Below are 26,488 nucleotides of genomic sequence, written 5' to 3' on the forward strand. Positions count from 1 at the left end.
TCGATGTATTGTTTCCTTTGTTTGGAGATTGATTACCATCCGTGAGTTAAGGTAAGGTTTACGTGATTGAGCGATTTTTTGAAAATCAATTATTTGTTTTCTAATTAATGTAACCGAGTGATTTAAGGTAAGGTTAATTAATTTAGATTTGATCTTTAGAGATTGTTCGTGATTGATTCTACATTACTAAATAAGTTGCGCCAGTATGAAAAGTTCTGATCTGTTTAGATTTCTTTCGTTGTGTGAGAGGGTGACGCGAAAATAAACCGATGAAGTGAGGGGAGGGAACGAAAAAAATCTACGAAAAAAAACCAGCGAAGGTAGGAGGAGGTACCAAAAAAAACCATGGAAGATGGGAGGAGACTACCAACTGTTTCATTAGGAGTAGAAATTATTAGAGATTAGAGATTATTTGTTTCCTGAAAATCTATTATTTGTTTCCTAAAGCAAAATGCATTAATGAGAGAGATTTCGTAGATTTGGTTAAGGTAGGAAAGAATCTATTATTTGTTTGCTAAAGCAAATTGCATTAATGGGAGGGATCCGTTGATTTGGCTAAGGTAGGAAAGAATCTATTATTTGTTTGCTAAAGCAAATTGCATTAATAGAAAAGATCCGTTGATTTGGCTAAGGTAGGAAAGAATCCATTATTTGTTTCCTAAAGAAAATTGTATTAATGAGAGAAATTTGTTGATTTGGCTAAGGTAGGCGGTTTTTGCGGTTCGTGGCGGCTTAGTGTGAGGTGGGACGAGGTACCAAAAAAACCATGGGAGATGGGACGAAAAAAACCTGGGAGGTGGGAGTTGTCCCTGGTTAACCTACGAAATTTCGTAGATTTTTTTAGGACGAAAAAAAACCGTGAAAGGTGGGACTAAAAAAACCTGGAAGCGAGACTACCAACTGCTTCCTTAGGAATAGAGATTAGTGCGTTGAAAACGTACATACAACTCAGATCGAGACCCAACCCAATCGATCGCTAACAAGTTCGGTACGGCGCGCCGGCCCTAGCTAGCGAAGATCAATGGAGACGCTGCCGGACGACATCGTTGTGGAGATCCTGGTGCGCGTGCCGGGCGTCGCCGCCCTCTTCCGCTGCGCCGCGACGTGCAACCGGTGGCGCCGCCTCATCGCCAAGGCCTCTTTCCTCTTCCGCCGCTGGCCGGAGGGCGCGACCCACCCGTCCTTCCTCCTCGGCTTCCTCGTCACACCACTGCCCCGTGAAGAACGACCAGCCAGAATCATCTCTGCGCCCGCACCGTCGTTCGCCCTGGCGCCATGGTCGCCCCTCGGAGACCGCTTCCGCTTCCTCGGGCATTACATCCGCGGCCTCCCCAAGGATGGTCGCTTGCACACGGTGCCGCTCACCGCGCGTCGCGGCCTTCTTCTCAATCACATCGTCGAACTCGTCTACCCCAACAATCTGACGACGGGGGGAAGCTTCAGTCTGGCTTTGTGCGATCCGCTCGCAGGCGTAGGTCGCGTGCTCCCCCCGCTGAAGTACAATGGAAAATTCACGATGGTAGGGTATACCATCCTAACCGATCTGGATTGCTGCTCCGACAAACGGCGATGGCCAATCTACTCGGTCTCCTTCAAAGTGCTAGTCATCAGTGTCGGCGAAGGTCAGCCTGGGTACAATCTCCATGTGTTCATGCCCGCTGAGTGGAGCTGGAGCACGCCTAGACAGTTCTTTGGCACTCTGGAGCACGGCGTGCATGTGGTGCCCCAGCAGGCCAACGCCGTCGTGTGCCAAGGCGCGGCACACTGGCTTTTCAGGCAAACGTCAAGCTTTTACACACTCAGTGTGTGTGCTAAGACTGCCCACGTGTCCTTAAGAAGGCTCCCAATCACACCGAACCACCTCGGCCTCAACTTGTATAGTGAACCAATGCTTAGTGCAACCAATGACGGGATGCTATCGTTGCTTCGCTTGTATAGGAAATGCACCATGCTGGAGATCTGGACATGTCAAGGTGATAACAAGAGTGAGGACGGCAATGTGGACCGCTGGTACCGCACAAAGATGATGAAGCTAAAACGGCCCACACAGAGTAAGATCAACCTTGTGCGATGCGTGTGTGTCGGCGAGATGAGTGGCAAGCTGCTGGTCAATGACAACCAAGGTTGTGTGTACATTGTAGATCTCCAAACTGGTGCAATGGAGACGGTCACGGAGTGGTTTCGCGGCAGTGTCGAGAGTGCTATACCCTTTGAGATGGATTGGCCTGCCTACTTCATTTCTAAGTTGGCTGGTGGCAGGATCAAGCGGACTAAAGTGGGAGGAGCTATACAGAAAATTACGAAATCTTTCTGGGGACTAGTAGTTGTGTCAGTAATCTTTGGACCAATTGCTATGAGGCGGGCTTGGGCCTAGTAGGAGCTACAAGAATCTTAGGTTTTGTGTGGCAGACTTGGTGAACACCTAATTTAATATATTGTGTACGGGCACATTGGCTACGACACTCAATATAAAGATGCATCATCAAGGCAAGCAACAAACTTTTCCATTGAATTTTTTCATCAGATAAACAGCATGGAATTGCCATATTCATATCAATTGCCTCTGCATTATGTCTTCTGTTTTGATATGTGTTTATCAAGACTGCTTGGTGTGCTTGCTGAACCATTGATGTTCTATATTGAACAAATCGTAATGATGTTTTCAATGGGCATTCAAGTTATGTGCATATCCAGTTCTCCAGTATCTAAGAAGTGAAGTTTCTGTTTTTTTTAAATTAAATATACAGTTAATTATGATTATAACTGATAGTTCAACTGAACCTGCATGGTATAACACTATATCCCGCATGCTGCTTAATTTGTTCATTATTTCGTCGCTAAAGTAGAGATCAATATAAAACTTGTAATACTACTTGACTATGTGACAAGCATGGCCAAGTAAGCATTTGCAAGGTCCATCAAATTTGAAATATGAAAAATGACTCGATAGCCGCCAAGCCATGGATGAATTATTGGGTAATTAAAAAATTACCACCAGAAGAAAAAACTACCCTTCCCAAAGGATGGATGCTTCTCTCGGGTCGCCATGCATCGATTTACCAGCAAATACTCCACACACTTAAACCCAAGTGGATGGCCAACTTGAAATATACTATGTACTCCCTCCGTCTCATAATGTAAGACGTTTTTTACACTAGTGTAGTATCGAAAAGGGTTAATTATCCTTTTGCCCTCAGTGGTGTCCATGTGCTCAGTTTTGCCCTCAGATGCGAATTGTGCTCAGTTTTGCCCCTAGTCCGTGCGCACCGACTCGTTCCGTGAACTCTGCCGTCTCCGTCAGGTCAACCTTTTGACTCGGGCCTTACAGGTGGGACCAGACGGCAGAAACGGCCAATTTTATTCAGACCGTTGCACGCGTGGCTTGTGGGACCCAGCAAAGAGCCGTTGAGCAGAGAGCCGTTGGCGGGTGTGCTATATAAGCGGGCGACAGCGGCGGTGACCACGGCGACAGAGAGCACGGCGGTGACCACGGCGAGAGAGAGAGCACGGCGGCGGGAAGCTAGCTGTGGAGGGCGCGGCGGTGGGAAGCTAGCAGTGGAGGGCGCGGCGGCGTTGAGATCCCCTTCGGCTCCGAGCTCCATGTCTTCCTCAAGCTCCCGCGCCACCTCGCGGATGCAGAGCCGGGCGCGTGTGGACATGCCTGTCTTCGTCTGTCCGCGGTGCCGGGGGGGCGTTGATCGAAGGGTTTCTCAGACACCGAGGAACCAGAATCGTCCGTTCTACGTGTGCAGCGAGAATGGGGTAAGAATCGGGGCAATTGCACCATTTTCGTCGTCGGGATGTTTGAGCAATGGGTTGATCTGTTTAGTGTTCATGCAGGTGACATGCTTCTTTCTTTGGGTCGATGCTCTGGCCAAGACTCTGATGAATGAACTGCAAAAAGAGCATGAAGAATGGTTGCGCATAATGCCACGAACGGCAGTGGCCACACCACGAGCTCCGGAAGAAGAGATGGATGGCGAAGCACGCACTGACAGAGAGCTAGCTATTGAGCTTAGGATGTTGAAGAAGAAGGTTAGGAAGCTTGAAGATCAAGCACTACCAATACCCATTTGCAAATACTTTTGGGCATTTGTAGGTATGGTAATCGCACTGGTTGTAATGTTGAAAATGTATGGAAAGGCATGAATTATGAAGGAATTTGTAATCTTAAAATTGTTTGAGAAATTCACCTAGTTTAAATGTTGGTTAAAGTTGTTTAAATGTTGAAACAAAAAGAGAAGAAGTGACCAACATTTAAATATGTTGGAAAAAAGAGAAGAAATTAGGAATTCAGAAACTTTTGATCAATGAAATGCAGCTCTCTGCTCTGTCTTTCTGTCCGAAAAAAAGGTTGCTCTTGGGCCAAATTCAGAGCGTAGAGCCAAGTGCAGGCTAGACTAATGGGCCAACTGCATCCAATTAGGCCCATTCAGGGGTTTTCTTGCGTATTTTTTGTTTTCTATTCTGATTTAATTTAGGCAGTAAATCATAATGCTGAAACTTTTTGTGGAAGCTAATTGAATTATTCCGGAGCCAAACAATTAAGGTTAGAAATATTTTAGAGCTGTTAATTAATCCAATTCAAATACACCGTGATTTAAATCAAAGACCAAAATGTCATGAAAAATGTGCCTCAGCTCTGGTAGAGGTTTACGCTAGGTGCCAAAATAAATGAACATTTTTTAAGGGCATTACATTGAGGAAAACATAATATGTATAAAAAAATGAAGGGTGGAAAATGCACAAAAAATTGGTGTGGCTAGGGACTCGAACCCAGGACCGCGTGGGTTTGTGGTGTTTAGGGCTGCGCTGGTAACCGCTAGGACAGATGGCAAGACTTTAACATGGGTAGGGAAGGAAGGTATACATAGTGAGACTGTGAATTTTTTTTAAAAAAAATAGTGAGGCCGTGAATGTTTGCACACGCGTGAGAGTGGTTTTCCTTTGTTTTGCACTTAAATTTTGGAGGGTTGGAAGGTTGAAAATGTATGTTGCACTACCACATGATTTTGGTCAGAGTGGCACTTGGTTTAGGGTTAGAGTGGCACTTGGTTTAGGATTGAAAGGGAATAAATTTACATGTTAGTTCATGACTTTTTGTTTGAATGAAACAGAGGGCTTCTCACCCCCTACGATTTTCATTAATGAAAACCACAAGTTCTTGAACTTCATGACTTGTTTAGGGAAGAAATGATAAGTTTGGGCACGGACATTTTTTAACACACATAATGAGATAGAACACACCGTACCATTACAATAACTTAGATAAGTTCACGGACAGTTCATGGACACATGACGAAACATGACACGACACGACATGACATAGAAAAGCAACAAAATAAAAAACCAAACATGATGAGCTTGACTCCGGGCTTGAACATCTTCATCTTGACCTCCTTCTTCCACCTTGGCCGCGCGCGCCCCTTCAACACCATCTTCATCTTCACACCTCCTCCTCGTCGTCGTAGGGAAGGGAGTGCATCTGGCCTGGAGCGGGGAAGATGCGCTCGTAGTTGGTGTAGATGTTGTAGATGGTGAAGAAGATGGCCTCGCAGCCGCACCAAAAGAATTGGCCGAGGAGCTCGCGCGCGTCAAATGGGTTGGTGAAGGTGACCGTGAGCAGTAGGAGGATGCCGCCGCGGTCACGAACCTCGTTGAGGGTGAACATCCTCGGCGAGCCCCGTGGGAGGTGGGCATAGCCGGCTCTGAGGAAGGCGCGGATGAGTTCGACGGAACCCCTCCACCTTGAAATAGCCCACACACGGAGCTCCCTCTCCACGAGCACGCCCGGTGGGTAGCACAGCTCCGGCACCACAGGCGGACGGCGGAAGGTCGGCCCGTTGAACTGCATCTTCTTCACTTGGTCTCGCTTGGGGAGGGCTTGGTCGCTTGGGTGTTTGAAGTTGGAGAGGATCGGATCTGGCTTGTGGGTCGGAGAGGAAGAGAGGCACCCCATTTATAGGCCTGTGGGTGGGAGAGGATGAGAGAAAGGATGAGAACGATGCGTGCGTGAATCCGGACGCGTGTGTGTATCCGTTACGTTTTGCACACTTAAATTTTTGCACGAAAACGATGCATCTTTGACCGGGCAGTGCATGTGAACCGCTGCCCTGAACCACTGCCCTGAACCACCTAGCTCGCCTCGCTAGCCTAGCTCGCCTAGCTCGCCTAGCGCCTCGCTCGCCTCACTCGCATGCATGCACGTCGCCGCCTCCCGCGCATGCGCAAACCCACGTAGCCGCCTCCATGCATGCAAGGCCTGGAAAGGCTGAGACGGGCTATTTACTGCGATCTCAGGCCCAGACAACGAGACGGCCCAACGGTCCATCCAGCGCGTCCGATATTTGTTAAAAAAACAATCTCCCAGCCAATCAGATTGCATCTCGCGGATCGCCCCCCTCCTCCCCGCAGATTTCTTCTAGAAGGGTTAGATCGACGGTCCTTGATCACCGCTAGGGTTAGATGAACGGTCCTTATTCAGCGCTAGGGTTAGCGGGGTTTGGGAGGGGTTTGGAGCAGTCAAAGCTATGTTTGACCAGATTTCAAATGAGCATAATAAATTAAATAAAAATCAGAAAAATGAAAAACCTGCGCACATAGTCTTCTTATGTCATATACTAACGATTTAAGTTGATAAACAAGCTTTACATACATTTAAATGATAAGTTCATGTGTATTGTATGATATCTCGAGTATCTCAAACTCTCTTGTATGAAGTGAAGAGAAGTGTTTTGGGGAAATGAACATGAAAATTTCAAAAAACTCACCACAGCTTCATTTTGGAGTGACTAAGAAGGATCCAGGCTTAGTTTTTCATTTTGATGTTTTACACTTGTTTAAATCTTGGCCAAAGTTAAGTTTGACCAGAATTCAAATGAGCAAAACAAATTTAAAAAAAAATCAAAAAATGGAAAAACCAGCGCACAAAGTCTGTACATATAGAATATATGTGTAGGAAAGTTATTTGGCTGATTTAGATAAGGTCGAAAAAAACCTTGCTTAGAAATGAGGCCGTTTACCCTACCTTTGGACCCCTCTTTTTAGCACATTTTTCATGAAAATTTCAAAAACCTCACCACAACTTCATTTTGGATTGACTAAGAAGTATCCAGGCTTAGTTTTTCATTTTGATGTTTTAGACTTGCTTAAATCTTGGTCAAAGTTAGGTTTGACCAGAATTTAAATGAGCAAAACAAAATTCAAAAAAATCAAAAAAAGGAAAAACCATGTGCTCATTCAAACATCATCCAACAGATATTTAAACATCATGTCAAACATACTTCTAACATAGGTCCAACATCATCCAACAGAAATACAACATGTCAAGTGATAAATGTTTCATAATACAACATCATTTCCTTATTCATAATGTTTCATAATTGTTCATAGATAGCGTTAGGGCTTCTGTCTGTTCCTTGAGCTTCTTGCCATCACTTTGCTCCTCGTGCACCTTGTGCTCATTGTTTCTTCTCTTCTTCTCTTGGTTGTCGGTACCTTGCGCGTCTTCTTCAAACCTACCATAGAGCTGTGCAAAACACAAAGGGTCCAAACATAAACGGTAATGAGATCGTGTCAAGTGATAGATGTACAGTAGTATTTGACCCTTGCAAGATTTACATACCTAGCAGAACTCACAACAACAGAAGGTTGGTCACCATTTGGAGCCTCACTTGGATCACCATGATCACCATTTAGAGCCTCACTTGGATCACCATTTGGAGCCTCACTTGGATCATCATTTGGAGCCTCACTTGGATCACCATGATCACCATTTAGAGCCTCACTTGGATCACCATTTGGAGCCTCACTTGAATCATTATTTGGAGGATATTTTGGATCATCGTCAAAATCATGCGGCTATTGACCATCATCATTTGGAACCTCGTCAAAATCCTCATCTGATGCAACCGGCTGTTGACCATCATTTTCATCATCTGTTGAGGCAACCGGCTGTTGACCAACATTTTCATCATCTGTTGAGGCAACCGGCTGCTGACCAACATTTTCATCGAAGCCTTCATCGAAACTCTCTCCGAACGCTGGATCTACTGTGTTATCACAATACTTACCGAAATGACCAGACCCACCACATCTTGTGCACTTACGCTTCCTCGCTCCAAGTCCAGCTCCTTCGCTGCGAGGTCTTATTCGACTCTTCCTTGGTCTACCTGCTGCTCTCTTCAGAACTGGAGTGCAAAGCTTGAATCCAGGGTCCACCATGTCCCATTGTTGTTTTCCCTCCATAGCAGGCAAGGCATAAGCATATGTGGCTTTGAACCTTGCAACAAAGTAGTAATCATGCACATACTGCTGTATGTTCCCTGCTGGACCTGGGAGAGAAGTGATGAAAAACAAGGCATGAATGCATGGCAACCCAGTTATCTGCCATTGCCTACAACTGCAAGTTCTAGCTTCTAAATCCACTGGATATCTCCATTCCCTCTTCTCTTTATCCAAATATGATATCTCTGCTGTGGTACCCGAGCAAAGCGTCATGTTCATTTCCAAGCCGATTGTCTTCTGCTTCAGTTCATTCATCACGGCAGGGATGATAATGTGGCCCATGAATTTTGCCTCGGCTATTCCTGCACGATAATAAAATTTCTGCATGTATTCTATCCTTATCCTGTCAAGCAAATCCACCACATAATGACCCTTTAGTTTCCGGATCGTTGAGTTGAAAGACTCTGCTAGATTATTATGCACATAGTCAACTTTGCTCACTTCACTGAATTGGCTTCTGGCCCATAACTTGGAGTGGTGTGTTTCCAAGTATTCTTTCACTTTGGGATTCATGTATAACTGCCTCAAGTGGTAGTTGTGCTTCTTCACACTGCATGTCAAAGATGCTGGCCATAAATTGTCGGTATACACCTTTCCTTTGAATTTCTTCATGAAATTTGCAGCAAGGTGACGCATGCATTCCCTATGCTCTACTCCAGGGAACACATTGTCCACGGCCACTTCTAAACCTTTGCAGGCATCTGTATGAATGACCAACCCATTGGGATGTGCAATAGCCCGGCGGAGATTATGCAAAAACCAAGTCCAGCTCTCCTCAGACTCTGTCTCCAGCACACCATAGGCAACTGGAAATACAAAACTATGTGCATCAACTGCACAAGCTGCTACTAACTGTCCTTTAAACCTTCCTGTGAGAAAAGTGGCATCAATAGCCAAATAAGGCCTGCAGCCTGCCAAAAAACCCCGGCGACAAGCCTCAAAGCAGACAAAAACCCTTCTAAAGCATTCCTTGGTCTTTGTCACTCCCCTGAATGTGTACTCCACGGTGTGGTGATAAATATCTACAATACTACCTGGGCTTGTCCTCTCCACTTCACCTTTGAATGAATACAACAATTGAAAACTTTCCTGCCAGTTACCATAAATAGAATCCATAGCATGTTGTTTACCATTGAACAACCTCATGTATGGTAAATCTATCTTGAACTTATCTTTGATGTTCTTCTGCAATTCCTTTGGACCCACTTGCTGGTTTTCTTTCACCCACTTTTTTACTTCTTATGCCACCCATCTTGACTTGGCTCTACTGATTGTATCCTTCCTAAGGGTTGATTCCTGGCATGTGTGCTTAAAAGGATTCACTTTGACCTGAACATTAGTGCTATTCCGCATTTTAGCTGCAAGCAGCCTCCATGGACAACCCTCAGTCGGACAGTGCACTCTGTAACGTACTTGATCGCTCTTGTCAACTTTGAAAGTACGTTCTACCTTGATGCAGTATGTCACAAGTGCATTTCTACACTCATTCATGGATGCAAAAACTGTACCTTCTTCCATTTGAGGGTTCAAAGGGTCCCATTCAACAGCTGCAAGGTCTTCGTCCTCACCCATCGCGTCATCATCCACACGGACTGCATTGTGAGCCTCATCTTGGTTTTCAGCCCGAGGTGCCCGTCGTAAATTCTGAATAACATCAGAATATAACTTGTCTTCATCAACCCCAGAATTGTAGCCATCAGGCTCCACTTCAAGGGGGACCCTACTGCTGTTGCCCACACTTGTCGAGCCACCATGTCGCCGTGCACCAACTGAACTGTTCTGGCTAGAGATGCCATTACGACGACTTGATTCTCCCCGAGATGTTGCACCCGCCATCCTAGGTCCAAATGCCTGCTCAAGCACATCAACTTGCAGCCTCACATGAAAATTATCTTTCTCTTTATGCCTAACAAACATGGTAGCTAGCTCTTCATCATTACTAACTGTCACCCAATTCTTTTCCCCATCATAGTATTTGCATACCACTTCATCAAGCAAACCCCAAGGATATTGGCTACAAATTACCTCCCCAAATTGTCTGAAACTCCAATTACTAGCCATTGGCAACCGATAATCAAAACCTCCTTGGTATTTCTTCTTATCCTTTGCATCGAACATGTACCGGTCCCTTCTAATGTGCACCATAAAAGCAAACCGCAACTCCATCCTAACCGGCGAAAAACAGAGACGCAATCAGCACACTAATTGGGCAAACCTACTCGAATCGAGTGTTCAAATGCACAACTAAGCTCAATCTAAACAAGAGGCGAGACTTACCCCTCGGGAACCCAGTCGTGGACGCGACGGATCTCCGGCCCGATGCCTGCCTCGCCAAATACTCTGGGGTCGCCGCTGCTCACCATTTCGCCCTAGGGTTCTTCCTCCTAGTTCAAATAGCTCCAGCAGCCCCCCACCTTTGAGCGCTCCGGCCGGGCACACGGAAGGAGGCCGCGCCGCGAATCGAGCAGGTGGCGGGCGCCCCACCCGTGGCGTCGCAGGAAGGTGGTGGGCGTCACAATGAGCCGTGGAGCGTAGGCGCAGGGAGGTCGCGGCGGAGCAGGCCGTGCAACTGGTGGCGGGGCAGGTGCTGGCCGCGGCGCAGGTGGCGGCGGCGGCGGCGCAGGACAGCCGGCCGGGCGGATGGGTGTGAGCTAGAATGATTTGGGGATTTAGTTGCAGGGGCCTACATGTCAGCTCCGGACCCACGTCCATGCGGTCCCACGTGTAAGCTCCGGACCCACAACTACTAACGCCGGCGGACGGAATGGACTCAAATATGGCCGTTTGGCCTCGTCGTAGTTGCTGTGCTCGGACTAGGGGCAAAACTGAGGACAATTTGCATCTGAGGGCAAAACTGAGCACATGGACACCACTGAGGGCAAAAGGATAATTAACCCTATCGAAAAATGTCTTACATTATGAGACGGAGGGGGTAGAGCTAACAAAAATATTGCAAGATACTCAGGGACGCGGCTTGAGAGTTTCATAAGGAAAAAAACTTAATTTTTCTAATCAGTCAATCAAAAGCTCTTGGTTGTTGCAGGGGTCAGTCAGCTAATTGGCTTGGATCTGTTTCAACTTAATTATAGACAACTGAAGCACATGACCAGCAATCCAGCATCACAAAATTTTCATTTAGAACACATTAGTAATATATATAACTTTATTTCTTATTAGCATGTAAAACATGCAAAAACTTGAAATGACATGTGTTGTTGAACAAAGGGAGTACTTAATACAAGTAACATTTAGAAATACACAATACAGACATTGCATAGTTTGATCACATTTTTCCATGATAGATACCACATAGTTATATCTGCAGTGTATCAATAACCATCGTTCCCTTAGAGAAATGTTCATACAGCCCGGCAATGTAGTCCTTGACCTTCACTTTCATGTACAATGCTGGTCTCTTCTCATCGATCAGCTGAGCCGATGGCTCAATTTCTCTCTCATGGTCAACAGAATAGTCTAGAGCCACTGATAGCCTCTCTTTCTTTGCATTTGTCATGACCCTATGCACAGGGCTCTTGAAGAAGCCGTTGCTCATAATCTATGAAACAAAACATTTAACTCAATCAACCCAAGACCTTAGAAACTTTTGACAAAATAATTATTTTATCCGAAAACCTGGCATTTAGTTTTGATTGTTGTGTTCCATTATGGATATGCTAGCAGAGACTATAAATTTGTTATACCATGGAAGTATTTTTCATGGAAAACTCAAACAGTAAGGTTCTGACCTGACCACACAAAATAGTACTGCTACTTTATAAAAAAAAACGCACCTCAGTCTGATCTCCTATAATGACCAACAGTGTGTGAGGTACGATCGGTACATCCCACCACACTCCATCTCTTAGAACTTGCAGGCCACCGACGCTGTCATCGACCATGAGAAGTGTAAGGACGGTTCCATCGCAGTGAGGCTTGAGACCAAATACAAGCTCTGGCCTTGGACACTCTGGGTAGTAGCTGCATCTCACGTTAGTTTCAGCCTTCTCCCCGAGCTGGTCCACAAAGTAGTCGTCATCATGAAGCTGCAGCAGCTTCGCCATTGCCTGGAGCAGATTGTCCTTCACTCCCCCACATTTTCTCGTGAAGTTGTGCAGAATATCCCTGCAAAGACAACAATATATGAGCTTATGATACTTATACCCCAGGCCTGGAAATTTTGAAAGTGATATCTCTGATCAATAGGTGACCTGAAGTTTTCAGGATGTGTTGGCCAGAGGGCGATGCGTCGCTCGTCCTCGGGCTCTACCTTGAGGTAGAGGCGGTCAGACCAGTCCAGGATCTGGTCAGGTGACCTCACCTCGTCATTCCCGTACCCCTCAAACTGGAACTGCTCACCGCCGATTAGGTTGGTGTACCTCTTCTTGTCTTCAAGTGGCCGCTTGAAAAACTCCCTCGAAGCAATCATCATGCCGTCCATCATGGTGGTTTCTACACCATGGTTACTGAGCTGCATGCATGCACATACATATAAGCAAGATGAATATGAACGTTTGATCTTCTACTAAAATTGTGGAGTACTACTAAGTACCGTGTGCTGATAGGATTGTTACTTACCAGGAAGAGGCCCCATGACTCGAGCGCTGCTCGAAGCTTCGATGCCTCATCAGTGGCTGCACCATCCTCCGTGAAAAGGCGGCAGAGGTCGATGACAGGGATAGGTGCTGCGACGGCTGTGGCGAGCTGCTGGTTGTGGTGCCCGCGCACCACGTACTGGGCTGGCACGTCGGGCTTGCCGAGGACGTTTGCGAGCTCCTGCACCGTCATTGCTCGCTCTTCTCCCATGCTTCCCATAGTTGCACTTACACGAGCTTCACGTATACTGCATGGGTCTTATAGTAAGAGGGAGTACCAACAGAAGAATCTGAAATGTATTCTGATTACACTTAAAAATCAGATTGATACTGCAAATCTGACATACGGGTAAAATAGGTATGATTTGAACAGTTGCAACGCAACGTTAAATCTCATGTATTTTCTCGGCTAGCTGATGCATACGAAGCTTAGATCAGGAACTGCCAAACGAAATTACCTGCAATAGTGGGAGAGATCTGAGATGGATCTTTGATCAATCTCCTTGACCAATTCCTCGCGTCAGTACTTGTGCTCTACAACAAGTAATGCAACTTAGGTGTGGAAATACCAGAGCATGGAGCTCCGTTTATATAGACTATTGGAGTAACAGGTAGCACCTCTAACAATTGAAGAATATGACAAAAGGACTTCATAGCCGGCCAGCCATGGATTAATTATTCTGTAAATAGAAGATTACCGCCCACAGAAAATCTAGTCTTCCCCATGCACATGCTCTTCCCAAAGGATCGATCCATCTGGTCACCATGCATCTAACTGCCAGCAAATACTCCACAGTTAATCTAACCCAAGTGGATGGCCAACTTGAAACATACCACGTAGGAACTTTGAAGTAACAAATTGAAAATATGACAAATGACTTAATAGCCACCTAGCCATGGATTAACTATTCGGTAAATTTAAACTACCACCAAAGGAAAACTTACCCTTCCTAGAGGATCGATGCCTGGTCAGTATCCATCAATCTACCAGTAAATACTCCCCACTTACAGCCAAGTGGACGGCCAACTTGAAATATACCGTGTATGTGCCACGTATGAACTTAGAGCTAACAACAATATTGCAAGAGACCCAAGGACTCGACTCGAGAGTTCCGTGAGAAAACTTAATTTCGTATGAACACTTGCTTTGCACGCTGACGTGAAATGAATTCTTCTAATCGGTCGGTCAAGAGCGCTCGGTTGTTGCAGGGGTCAGTCCTAGATTCCTGCGGTTGGCTGGCTTAGATCCGTTTCAGTTTAAATATTGACAACGGAAGCCCATGACTATGTCAATTTCAAACTATTTATGCGTCGTCAGCAAGGATGTTATTAGTGCTAATTATGATTACATCAGCAACTGAAGCACAAGCTGTTGCACGTTGGAGTTAAAGTTTACTTGAGACAAACTTAGCCGCACACTTATGTGCTAACCATCATGTTAATGATTGTAGTTTGAGTGTGTGGTATGTCACACCTCCAGCCTTCATATTAAGGTGTGCTAGAACATGCATGCGCGCTTTGCCTATATGAGAACATTTACACGGTAGAAAAGTTCGAGAAAGAAATGAACAATTTAAATGATGTTAGCGTTTAAAGAAGTACATATTTTACATGTTTACATAACTGTTTGTAACAATTTTTTGATAAATACTGTAGTATGCACATTTGAATGTTTACACTATGCTCCAAATATAAATTATGCAGATGCCACTAATTATGCAGATGTCATCATTAAAATTCCCTTTCATTCTCAAATTAAAAATAATGAATATCAGTCCATACATAAGTTGTCTAATCAGTCAATCAAGAGCGTGTGGTTGTTGCAGGGGACAGTCAGCTAACTGGCTTGGCCCCCTTTCAACTTAATTATTGATAACTGAAACACATGGCAACCAATTCAGCATCAAATATTTTTCATTTAGAGCATATTAATAATACATAACTTCTTTTTCTTATTAGCATGTGGAACATGCAAATAAATTCAAATGACATGTGTTGTTGAACAAAGTGATTCTTGGCATTTGGAAATACACGATACAAACATTGGTCATAAAATGATCTTTTTTGTGTGTGTATGAAACCCGTGATACCACATATTTATATCTGTAGTGTATCGATAACCATCGTTCCTTGACACAAATGTTCATACAGCCGGAAATGTAGTCCTTGACCTTCAGTATCATATACATGCTGGTCTCTTCTCATCAATCAGCTGTGCCGATGGATCGAGATCTCTCGCATGGTCAATAGAATAGTCTAGAGCCATTGATAGCCTCTCCTGCTTTGCATTTGTCACTGATGAGTATATTGATTATTAGGACAGACGAGATAGACTAGGATTTGTTCTGACTTGTCTTGTATTTCAAGTAAATCATTATACTCTTATATATATGTCCACGAGGCTTAAGCAATACATCAACTATTCCACCAAATTCCTCTCTCCCTTCTAACATGATATTAGCCTAATCGATCCTAAACCCTAGCCACCGCCGCTTCCGCACCCGCGCGCCGCCCCAGGGGTGGTCGGCCTCCATGACCCCCACCTGGGGCCGCGCCGCCTGTACCTAGGGTTCGTCCGCCGGTCGTGTTGACCGGTTGCCCTAGAGAGTATTTTTTCCCGAGCCCTTGCTCCGGGTTTTTCTCTCTCCCGTCGGTCATCTTGATCGGCGTTTTCCTTTTTGGTTTTCCGATCTATGTTGATCGGTTTGCGTTGCCCGCCGCCGCCATCGACCTGCGCACACCTCTACTTCGACCCCGGCGCGATCAGCCGGCCTCTCCTCCGACCCGGCGGCCACGCGCGCTGATGCAGCCCGTCAGGGCCAGCCGCCATCCGCGCGTTGGCCCACCCGTCGCCCTGCGTGGACCATCTCCACCCTGCTTCAACCGGGACTCCTGCATCGCCCCGACCCGGCGGCCTCGCGCCATGCGGCGGCCCATCATAGCCGCCGTTCACATGCTGGCCCGCCCATCGATCCACGCCACCCGCCTCCGCCACGTCTGCACGGCGGCCCTACGGTCTGCCTCGCCGTCCTCCTCCCTGACTGCGTCGGGCCGGCTACGTTAGGCTCGTCGGCTACCTCAGCTCGGGCACCGCTGCTACGTTGGTCGCTCGGGCCTCGCTGCCCGAGTGCTGGCCCTGTTTTAGCAGCCCGGGTGTCGGTGCTGACGTGCTCGTCCGCATGTCGTCCCATGTCGTCCGTCATCATCGGCCTCATCTTGGACTCCGCCGCCACCCCGCCTCCACCGAGCGGCGTCCCCGACCTCACGCGCGATCGGCTTGATCACCCGCTCGCCGCCGCGATCCGCCTCATTTACGCCGCGCGACCGACCTGGCTCGTCGGTTGCGTGCGCCTTCGCAGGTCCTGTGAAGACCGTTCGGAGTACAGCGTGCCTCTCCACCGATCGAGCATTGGGCTGCCGTTGCATCGCGGCGTCGGGCCGCAGCGCCGCCGCCCTGTGGTTCTCCTCGCGGCTACGTCGACTAGCGTGTCGCCGCTGCGTCGCCCCTTCGGGTCGTAGTGCCGCGATACGCGGTATCCACCTCCCCGAGATAGTCCCCGTGGTTGCACTGACCCGCGCTACACCATTGCACCGCCCCTTTGAGCTGTAGCACCGCGGCCCACGGTCCCCGCCGCCGCCCTGAGGTCTTCTCACCGTCGCCCCGACCTGCCCGCCGCTATTGCGTCGCCCCTTCGGGCCGTAGCGCCGCGGCCCATGATCCACTCCGCCATCACCGCGCGTCGACCTCCCGTGGTATCCGTCGCGCCATCTTCCTCGGTGCGGGAACGCCACCGTCCGTGACGGTCTTCGTCACGATGTCGGGTTCCTCGCCTACTTCGAGCTTCGCCGCCACGCTCCTAACCTAGCCGTTGCTGTCGCCGCCAAGCCACCGCCGCCGCTCTTCTTCGGCGGTCGCCGCCCGTCCACCCCCTTCGTCTTCGTCCAGCACCAGCTTGTCACCTTCATCTACCCCGACCACTTCGTTTACTCCAACCACCATTGGTGAAATCGGCCCCGTGCCGATGGATGCCACAATCGTCGTCGAGTCCTTCTCTGCTGGCCTCTCCGGCTTCTCCGACATGGCGTATAGCTCGTGCAAATCCCCGTGCAACACCGATGCGTTCCTTCGTCCATGATGTGTCGAGGTGCTTCGTCAACTTCGTCTTCGTCCGTCTACGCATGCTCGTTGTTGGCAACACCGATGCGAGCCTTCATCCACGTGTGTTCATGGGCTTGGCAAACCTGGCGCGACGTGTCGTCAACATAATCTTCTTCCCGGTGCACCACTACTTTGATACCACTGCGCCCATGACTAACTTGGCGCCTCCTCACGCCCGCGGCTCCATGGCGCCTTCCTCGACGCTGGCTACCCCGACTCGACATCGACCACGGCGTTCTTTGCACGGCAACCTCGACAACGCCTGCACCACCTACGTTCTCGGCTACTTTGACAAACGGCACAAAGGGCTACCGCCTTGCTTGAGCAACCTCGTTGGTTCCCACTCCAGCCACGACTCCGCGATGCATCGACCGTTACGACTGTGGGGGTGTGTTCGTCGGCGTGCCTTCGGATTCCTCTCCAGTCTCACCGTCTGCGTCACTACCGTTGTGACTGCGGGAGATGTTGAGTATATTGATTATCAGGAAAGACGAGATAGACTAGGATTTGTTCTGGCTTGTCTTGTACTCCATAGTAGATCATTGTACTCTTATATATATGCCCACGAGGCTCAAGCAATACATCAACTATTTCACCAAATCCCTCTCTCCTTCTAACAATCACGACCCTATGCACATGGCTCTTGAAGAACCCTTGCTCATTATCTGTGCAACAAAACATTTAACTTCATCGACCCAAAACCTTAGAAACTTTGAACAAAGTGATTTTACGTTTTAAAATACCTGGCATATAACTTTGATTGTTGTGTTATATATGGATATGCTAGGAAAGACTGTACATTTTTTATAGTATGAATGTGTTTTTCATGGAAAACACAAGCGGTAACATTCTAACCTAACCAAAGGAAGTAGTAGTTTATTTTTAAAAATGCTCCTTATTCTGATCTGCTACAATGACCAGCAGTGTGTGAGGTACAATCCGTACATACCACCACACCCCATATCTTAGAAATTTTCGAAATAGGATTTATAAATAAAGCAACCATCACGTCCATGCCACAAGTTCAAGTGCAGCAAGTAGAGAAATAGTATGTTGTGGCATGAGCACAAACACGGCCAAACAAAGCATTAAGAAATAAGAAAAAAGGCCACCAATTGGCAAGAGTCTCAGGTTGCCTGCGTCGAGGCAAGTCGGCGAACGACATGTGTCATCGCATCTATCATAAGGCCCAACCATTCACAATGGGTGTGAGTGCTGCGGAAATGCGAGGAATTTGAAGATTGAGTAAGAGACCCGCCTAAGAAAGACTCGCTCAACGACCATCTTATTGTGTGTCATCCATAGGAAACAAGCTAGCGCCGCAAACACAAGCCAGAAGAGGTGTCTCTTCCTACCGGTCAGGTCAGCACGGGTTTTAAGGAACCCGGCCAAGTCGAGGGCCTCCCGATCAAGCCCCAGAGTATCATGGACAAAACTCCAAAGCACTCTCGCCGCCGTGCATGAGAAGAGAATGTGGGTCCCCATCTCCAGGAGATCACAGAGAGGGCACATCCCATTGTCAGGGACATGCCACTTGATCACCTCTTTCCTAGATGGGAGGCGATTTCGCAAAAAATGACGAACACAAATTTTGATCTTCAAGGGTAAGGGCACTTTCCAGAGTGGAAGAGTCCAAGCAGCAGATTATCACCGGCACAGGGCAGGATATGTCGAGCCGAACAGAAGTCCCCCAAAGGGGCCAGCTACTAGGATACATCTTATGGATAATCTATGAGCACTGGCGGGAGGGCCACCCGCAATCTAGCCCACTCTACGGTATCCCTCGGCCCAAATGTCTGTCGGAACAAGATTTTCTACTGGCCACCTTAGGCAGCCCTGGAGACCAACACCATCGGATTCGAGCAGATGGTAAACAAGATTGGAAATCCCGTACATAGTGGTGTCCCATCCACCCATGGTTCAAGCCAGAATAGGGTCCCCTCCCCATTGCCAATGGAGAAGGACAACCTCGGTTGGATCTCCTGCTTTATCCGTTGGATGGACCTTAAAAATTGGGATCCCTCCATACGCCCGCAAGTAAGCAAGGACTCGCCCCTCAGGTATTTTGCTTGAATAACCTGCAACCGTAGACCTCCGTCCTAGGAATGACCCGCCATACCCAGCGCTAAGGGCCACGTTCATGCGATGAGATCTCAGAATTCCCATCCCTCCCAAGTTTTTTGGCATGCAAAACGTGAGATAACTTTACTATATTATATTTTTGTCGACCATCCATCGCTTGCTAGAAGAATCGGGAAAGGTCTTTATCAAACAAGCTATGAACCCCTTCCGGTAAGATATAAAGCCCCATCATATACATCGGGAGACAAGAGATGTTGGAATCTTTAAGGACGATCTTACTCCCCTTGGATGTAAAATGACCGCACCAAGGTTCCACCCCAGATGTAGCCCGTCCCATAAGCGGGTCGAACTCACTCAAGGGAACCCTCGAGTCAGACAACAACATCCCCATGTACACAATGGGGAAGGAGAACGTGCAGTTTAAATTGTCCGCTATCTGGAGTCACTCGTCCTCAGAGTAACCTAAAACTACCTCCCCACTCTTGTCGAAGTTGATCTTAAGACCAGGCATGGCCTCGAAACATAGTAAGATGAACTTGAGATTGATGATGTCAAGATCATAGCCCTAGACCATAATCATGGTATCATCTACATATTGAAGATGGGTGACACAAACCCCATGGATAAGATGCCCAACCACCTCAGAGATGCGGCCAGCCATCCAAGCTTTGTCCAAAATGACCACAAGGGCGTCCACCACAAGGTTGGACCCCCTTGTGTCTTGCCCCACGCTAATATCTCAAGAAGGGGCCAACATACCCATTAATATTGATTGATCTGCTGCCAGTCCGAACCAACTGCATGATCCAGAAGCACCATCGGTCATCAAATCCCCTCGGTTCAAGCACCAACTGAAGGAAGGCCTGTCTAGGCGCTCATAGGCCTTCTGAAAGTCTAGCTTAAGGAAGACACCTTTATGGCGGTGTATCCTAACCGATGGGCTATTTCATGAAGGGCTAAGATCCCATCATGAGGGACAAAGGAGCAGCTGGCTGACTTGACAAAGCCTTTGGGTCGCATCAGGGTCCTCCAGCTGCGTGATAAGATTGGAATGGTCAAGATAAGATAGGCGCTACAAGTTTTAGGGGGTGGTTGTTAGCAAATACTCCCTCTGTTCCAAAATAACTGCCTCAACTTTGTACTAGCTCTAGTACAAATTTGTACTAAGCTTAAGACACTTATTTTAGGACGGAGGAAGTAAAATCTTGTTGCGCGTTGGTAGTTAATCTCCCATCGCATGGTATTTTTCTTCTATGGCAGCGCTTTTATAGGCTGCCATGGCAGTGTTTTTCAGCCGCTGCGGCAAGCCTTTTCTGTTAGGGAAGTGTTTGTGGCTGGGGCGCCGGCCGAACCGTTGCGCCGGTCGCGCCCATGCACGCACGCTAACAGCGACTCAAGTTACGACACGTAGGATGTGAGGCCACACATATTTTATCTCTTTCCTTCCGTCTCGCGCAGGTTTCGCCAAAGGGCGCGAGGTGGAGCTTGCCGCCGCCGGCCTCCATTGTGCGCGCCAGCTCCTCGAAGGCCTACATCCCGCTCGCAGTCGTTGGCCCACATCCGGCTCGCCGCCGTCAGCCGTGAGTGGCTGCTCCAACCCCCGTCGCGCGGTCACCACGAGCGTCGCGCGCGTCACGCATCTACTCGAACTGCGCCAGCGAAGTGCACGCGATGATGCGGTCCTGCCACCCATGGCCGCTGCTTCCAGGGGGCGTCGTATCCCGGCGAACCTGCAGGCGTCGACGTGCTGCACAGGATGCTTCAACCGGCCACAGCGAAGCTGTTAACGGCACTCGACGAAGCTGCAGCCGGTGACCTAATTTGCTACATGCAACCACAGACAAGAGAAAGCAGGTGTTACAACCGGTGCAAATCGGAGCTACAACCATCACTGCAAAATGATACGACCGGTGGCATTTTTTGCTACAACCAGAGAAGGAAGGGGCTTCGACAAACGTACGTCAGAGCTAGAACCAGCACCCAAAAATGCTACATCCGGCAACCAAGGAAGCTACAACTAGCTTTGAAAAAAGCTTCAACTGGATATGGGATAGCTAGAGGTCGGCCACCGTGCAGCGCAAAGAGCTGCAACCGGCGGCGAGAAAGCTGCAACCGGTGGCGAGAAAGTTTCATACAGATACGGGGTAGCTAGAGGTCTGCCACCGCAGGTCGCAAAATGCTACAACCGGCTTCTAGAAAAGCTACATCCCACTTGTAAAAAAGCTTCAAATATAGAACGGTAGCTAACAATGGCGAATGGCGACGACGGAGCTGCGCGGCGGTGTTGCGACGGGACGCGTGGCGAACTATGACGGCGGCTGGTGGCGATGCTGGAACCCTAACCGGCAGTGCTGCAACCAGGGGGTAGGAGACAGGGACGGACGGCTTTCTTTCGAGCAGCCCCGGCGAGCTGCGACGGCGAGGGCCTCGGCGAGCTGCGACGCGATGGCCCCGTCGAGTTGCGACGGCGAGCAGCCTGGGCGAACTGCGAAGGGGCAGCCGTGAGCGGAGGTTGACATGCGGAGATTTTTTTCTTCTCTCGCGCGCGTGCGGTAGGAGGAAGACGACCCGAGGGAACGCGAGGGCAAATCTCATCCATTGATGCGCGCATATCCGATGCTTGGCAGCTGACCGGCTCAATTTGGACCGGTGCGCCGGCGCTTTTTCGGTTAAGCTTTGACCGATTCTTGTGGCGTGATGGGTTTGTCCGTGGGATGGCACGAAGCACTTTTTTTTGTTACGGAATAAAAGGAGGTCAGTGAAATCAGAAAAGCTTTTTTGAACATTAGTACAGACGCAAGCGCTCATACATACACGCATACACTCATCCTTATGAACGCATACACGTACAACCTATCCCTATGAGCATCTCTGAAGACTAAGCCGGCAATGTCATCTTGAAATTTATGAAGTCACCGTGGGCGTCTCGTCATCGACGGGGACGTCTCCTCCCACTAAAAGCGAGCACCAGGACTTGAACCCTGGTGGGCCAGGAATACCACTGTCTCTCTAACCATCCAACCATAGATTGGTTCGCGTGAAATCAGAAAAGCTGCAAGGTTGCATGCAGTGCAACAACGACCCTCTGCCTCTTTCTTCTTCTTATTCGTTGAGCAAGTGTGAGCTGAGAGCGAAGGGATTCCTAACAGATAGCCGGCCAGCCATGGATTAATGGGTAAATAAAAGATTTTCACCCACTGAAAATCTAGTCTTCCCCAAAGGATGGATGCATCTGGTCGCATGCAGCTATCGACAAGCAAATACTCCTCATTTAAGCTAATTCATGTGGATGGCCAACTTCAAATATACCACGTATGAAATTTGAGCTCAAAAGTTAAAACACGTCAAAGGACTTTATAGCCTCCCAGCCATGGATCAACTATTCTGTAAATTTAAAACTACCACCAAAAAAATCTACTCTTCCCAAAGGATCAATGTATCTGGTCACTACACATCAAGCTATCAGCAAATACTCCTCATTTAAACCAAGTGGACGGCCAACTTGATAATATACTGTGTATATACCATTTTTTTTGCCGGATACTGTGTATATACCGCGTATGAACTTTGAGCTAACTGTATTGCAAGAGACCCAAGGACGCGACTCAGGAGTTTTATAAGGAAAAACTTAATTTCGTATGAACACTTGCATTGGGTGCCGACGTTGAATGAGTTCTTCTAATCAGTCAGTCAATAGCCCTTGGTTGTTGCAGGGGTCAGTCGATTCCAGCAGCTAGCTGGCTTAGATCCATTCCAACTTAAGTTTTGATCCAACTGAAGCGCATGACCACCTTGTACGTCAATTTCAAACTGCGAAAAGGTGTGGTAGCACCCGGGACTACCGGCACCCCCTTATCATGGAACCCGATCCTCTGACATTCAGGAGGCAAGTTAGGGAGATACATTGTCCTCTCTGTATAAAACGGAGAAGGAAAGGCAGAGAAATTGCACTGTTCACGAATCACTGTAGATTCGTTACCGTTCACCAGTAATTACTGTTCACAAATCGCGGTGTTATATTGCAAACTATGAAAAACTAACGAAGGGATGTCATGGTACTGTAGCATATCTGCCTTTCCTTCCAATGTTAGAGGATCTGGATCCCCTTATCATGTGTGGTCAGCAAGGACGTGGTCAGTGCTAATCACAATTACGTCACCCACTGGATTTGGGCTAGTTGTTGTACCATGAAGATCAACGTATTTTCATTGATGCTTGTGATGGGTAGATTGAACACTCAAGATACTTGAAAGAAAGCATTGGAATGTCTCTGATTCAAATACATGTGTTCTATGTCCAAGTCACACCAAGGAAGACATGGATAATCTTTTCTTTATGTGCAACTTTTGTTGTGGAATCTGGAATTATTTGCAGATTGAATGGCCACGGGAAGTGGATATGAGGGACATTGCTTTGGTGCCCAGAAGGAATTTTGCTAAACCTTTCTTCACTGAGGCGGTGTTCACTGCATGTTGGAATATCTGGATCATATGGAATGCTAGAGTCTTCAGGAATGAAAAGCCTAGCTTCAACAGATGGAGGGATGCTTTCATTCATGATATTTCTCTTCCAACTCATAGAATTAGCAGAGATATAGAGAGGAGCTAGTTAGATGGGTTTCCTTTTTACCACCTTGAGGTGCGTCTTGTAATTTTTTGTATATATTTTCTTTCTCCTTTGCCTTAGGGCATGTACATACTGTATTGTGTTCTCTTTCAAATAAAAATGAGATGTTGTGGGGCGTTTTCCCCTACAGTAAGCAGTAAAAAACACATCAGAGTTAAAGTTTACTTGAGGATTAGTACGACGATCATCAAATACTAGTTTGATCAGGACAAATAATGATTCTGACTCCTGAGTTATTGTACATTAGTTTGGACTTTGGAACAAACAAGAAAGGCGACACGGATATTTACAGTTGAGCCCGAACTCACCTGCACCTCATTGGGAACAAATCCAGAGAAACAACAGAGTATTTCAAAAAATTCCAAGTTTGTTTTTAGTGCATACATGTTTCTGCATGTGCATGTGTGTGTCCGTTTTATCTCGATTGGAGTCAGATTAACCTGACACAAGGACGGGAAGCGTTACGCTGGAACCTCACTGCATTTGGGTCCTTCACGGTCGACTCTATGTACCGTACGCTCACGCATTTAGAGATCACAGTGGATAATAACAAGAAAATTTGGATGTCAAAGATTCCACTAAAAGTTAAAATCTTTATGTGGTATCTTCGAAGGGGAGTTGTGCTAACCAAAGACAATCTTGCCCGTTGCAATTGGCACGGAAGAAAGAAGTATAGTTTTTCTACTCATGACGAGACAATCAAACACCTCTTCTTCAATGCAAGTTTGCACGTTCTATGTGGTCAATCATCCAAATAGTGTCTAATTTGTATCCGTCCATAAGTGTTGCCAATATTTTTGGTCATTGGTTGGACAGAATTTCAAATAGGTTCAAAATGCTAATTCGGGTGGGAGCATATGCCTTATTTTGGCATTCTGGCTATGTAGAAACGATTTGATTTTCTAGGGCAAAAACACCTCTCGTTTGTAGGTTATTTTTCGTTGTACGCACTCGCTTCGTACATGCATGGTCTATGCTACACCGAACGGAGTATCAACCGTTATTCAAGACGGTGTGTACGCGGTTGGAGCGGGTGGTCAGGGAGGTCTTCACCCAGTATGGGTGGCAGCACAATCTCCGGATTGGCGCACCAACTCCTTCGACATAGGCATACTGTCAGTACTGCATGATCTTACTATTGCTGATATGTCGTCTTTTTTATCTTCTTTCATTTTTTTGTTTGGCTCTGTGCATCTTAGTTATGTAGAAGCCGGACAATGCTCATCATGTTTTGTATCCTCTTGATGCTATATTTTGAGTCAATAAAAATGTTGGGGGGAGGGGGGTATAACCTGCACAATCTGGACCTTACGGACTTGTCGAACAATCTGTGCTATGGTACTAAAGGTATCACACCTCAGCATGTTTGTACTTGGGTGAAGGATGGTGTCCATCAATAATGTTCTCTTAGTGCCAATGCTCAAAGTTTTGGCCCAAAAAACTGCAAAATGGTATGATCCAATGATGGGTATGAATAAAATCAGCAATGGTGTGTCCTTTGATGCAAGATCCGATGGTGAGTTTGTGCTTCCTACTGCAGCAGAATGTGAAAACGTTTGAACATCGGAACACTCGCCTTCAGAGATGGTGTAACAAATGCAACTACAAAAGTGTGGCAACAGATCCATGTTGAAACGGATGGCCAAGTGCTGGTTAGTAAGTAGAAGTCTTCGAAGAAATAGGGGTTAGAAATCATCTTGATGCAGAGGCCAGGGGTCCAACCTCCTTTTCGGAAAAAAAAAATCATGGGCAATCTCTGTTAGATTGATGAGCACATTTTATCCGGTTTTGAGGTTTTGATATGTCTTACACCATGAGGGAGGCGAACTTAGCGGCACACTTATGTTCTAAGCATCATGTAATAATTGTAGTTTGAGGGTGTGATAACACCTTCAGCCTTCCTTTTAGGGTGTACTACTACTAGATAATACCCTACAAGTTGTTGCGGGATGTTATTGTGTGACAGATCTCAAAAGAGAGGGAGGCAAAGTAAGGATGAAGAGAGTCAGAGAATCCAATTTTGTATGTGAGCTTAGTATTTAACTGGCTGATCGAAAGTACTTTGTCCAACTCTGAGCTAACAACTAGATGTTGGGTGCCCAAATGGAAGCACACCCGACAAGGCACGAGCCAGATCAGGCCTGTACCGTTGCGGTGGTATGTGCGGTATGCACATTTAGCAACATCAAAAACTAGATGTTGGTGATACGCAAGAGACTCAAGGATGACGTGACTCGTGTGTGCCTAAGCAAGTTTCCTACAAAAAAAATTGTTATGAACGCTTTTGGACGTCGATGTGGAATAAAAAAATTTGTCATTGAAAATCCATGCACATTAAGGCGTTGTTTGGGTAGCGACGGGATTATATAGAACTGGTGTTTAGCCAATTTTTAGTAAAATCGGTTTTATCAATTGTTATATGTGTAACCAGTTTATGAAAAAAGATGTTTGGACTAGAAAAAACTTAGGATCAATTTGTCACGTTCCTTGTTTGGTTTGGATAGGCTTTTCGCCCACACGCATCAACGAGTTTGTTGAGAAAAGGACGGGCGCAGAGAAAAAGTTAGCGATCGAGTATGTCCAGATCGCGTTTTTAGAAAAACAACTAATCCTCGTTTTCCATATACCCGAAATCCTGGATTATGGAAAACCAGATTTTCTATATTCACGGATTAGATAGAGTTGCCAAACAGGATTTTAGTTTGTTACATCGTTTTCCTAATTTGTGGAGAACCAGTTCTCT

At 47.0% G+C, this 26,488-nt stretch overlaps 2 protein-coding genes across 2 annotated transcripts; one reads left to right on the top strand and one right to left on the bottom strand.

The window, feature by feature from the left end:
* The first annotated feature begins 1,021 nt into the window (after positions 1-1,021).
* LOC119284186 lies at positions 1,022-2,374 on the top strand. The gene has a single exon (XM_037563416.1). It carries the CDS (start codon positions 1,022-1,024, stop codon positions 2,372-2,374), a length of 1,353 nt encoding a protein of 450 aa, XP_037419313.1.
* A 9,192-nt stretch (positions 2,375-11,566) lies between these two features.
* LOC119289830 (protein SRG1-like) lies at positions 11,567-13,103 on the bottom strand. Its single transcript, XM_037569038.1, has 4 exons — positions 12,862-13,103; positions 12,495-12,754; positions 12,078-12,408; positions 11,567-11,842 (listed from the first exon to the last, which is right to left on the bottom strand). Exons 1-4 carry the CDS (start codon positions 13,096-13,098, stop codon positions 11,600-11,602), a joined length of 1,071 nt encoding a protein of 356 aa, XP_037424935.1. The 5' UTR covers positions 13,099-13,103; the 3' UTR covers positions 11,567-11,599.
* Positions 13,104-26,488: the final 13,385 nt, after the last annotated feature.

The sequence above is a fragment of the Triticum dicoccoides genome, chromosome 4A (assembly GCF_002162155.2).
Source record: "Triticum dicoccoides isolate Atlit2015 ecotype Zavitan chromosome 4A, WEW_v2.0, whole genome shotgun sequence".
NCBI classification, from domain to species: domain Eukaryota; kingdom Viridiplantae; phylum Streptophyta; class Magnoliopsida; order Poales; family Poaceae; genus Triticum; species Triticum dicoccoides.

Coding starts and splice junctions, on each gene's coding strand:
- LOC119284186 (XM_037563416.1), top strand. CDS start 1,022: ATGGAGACGCTGCCGGACGACATCGTTGTGGAGATCCTGGTGCGCGTG.
- LOC119289830 (XM_037569038.1), bottom strand. CDS start 13,098: ATGGGAAGCATGGGAGAAGAGCGAGCAATGACGGTGCAGGAGCTCGCA. Junction 12,409..12,494: donor ACACATCCTGAAAACTTCAG/GTCACCTATTGA, acceptor TTGTCTTTGCAG/GGATATTCTGCACAACTTCA. Junction 11,843..12,077: donor TTATAGGAGATCAGACTGAG/GTGCGTTTTTTT, acceptor TTTGTTTCATAG/ATTATGAGCAACGGCTTCTT.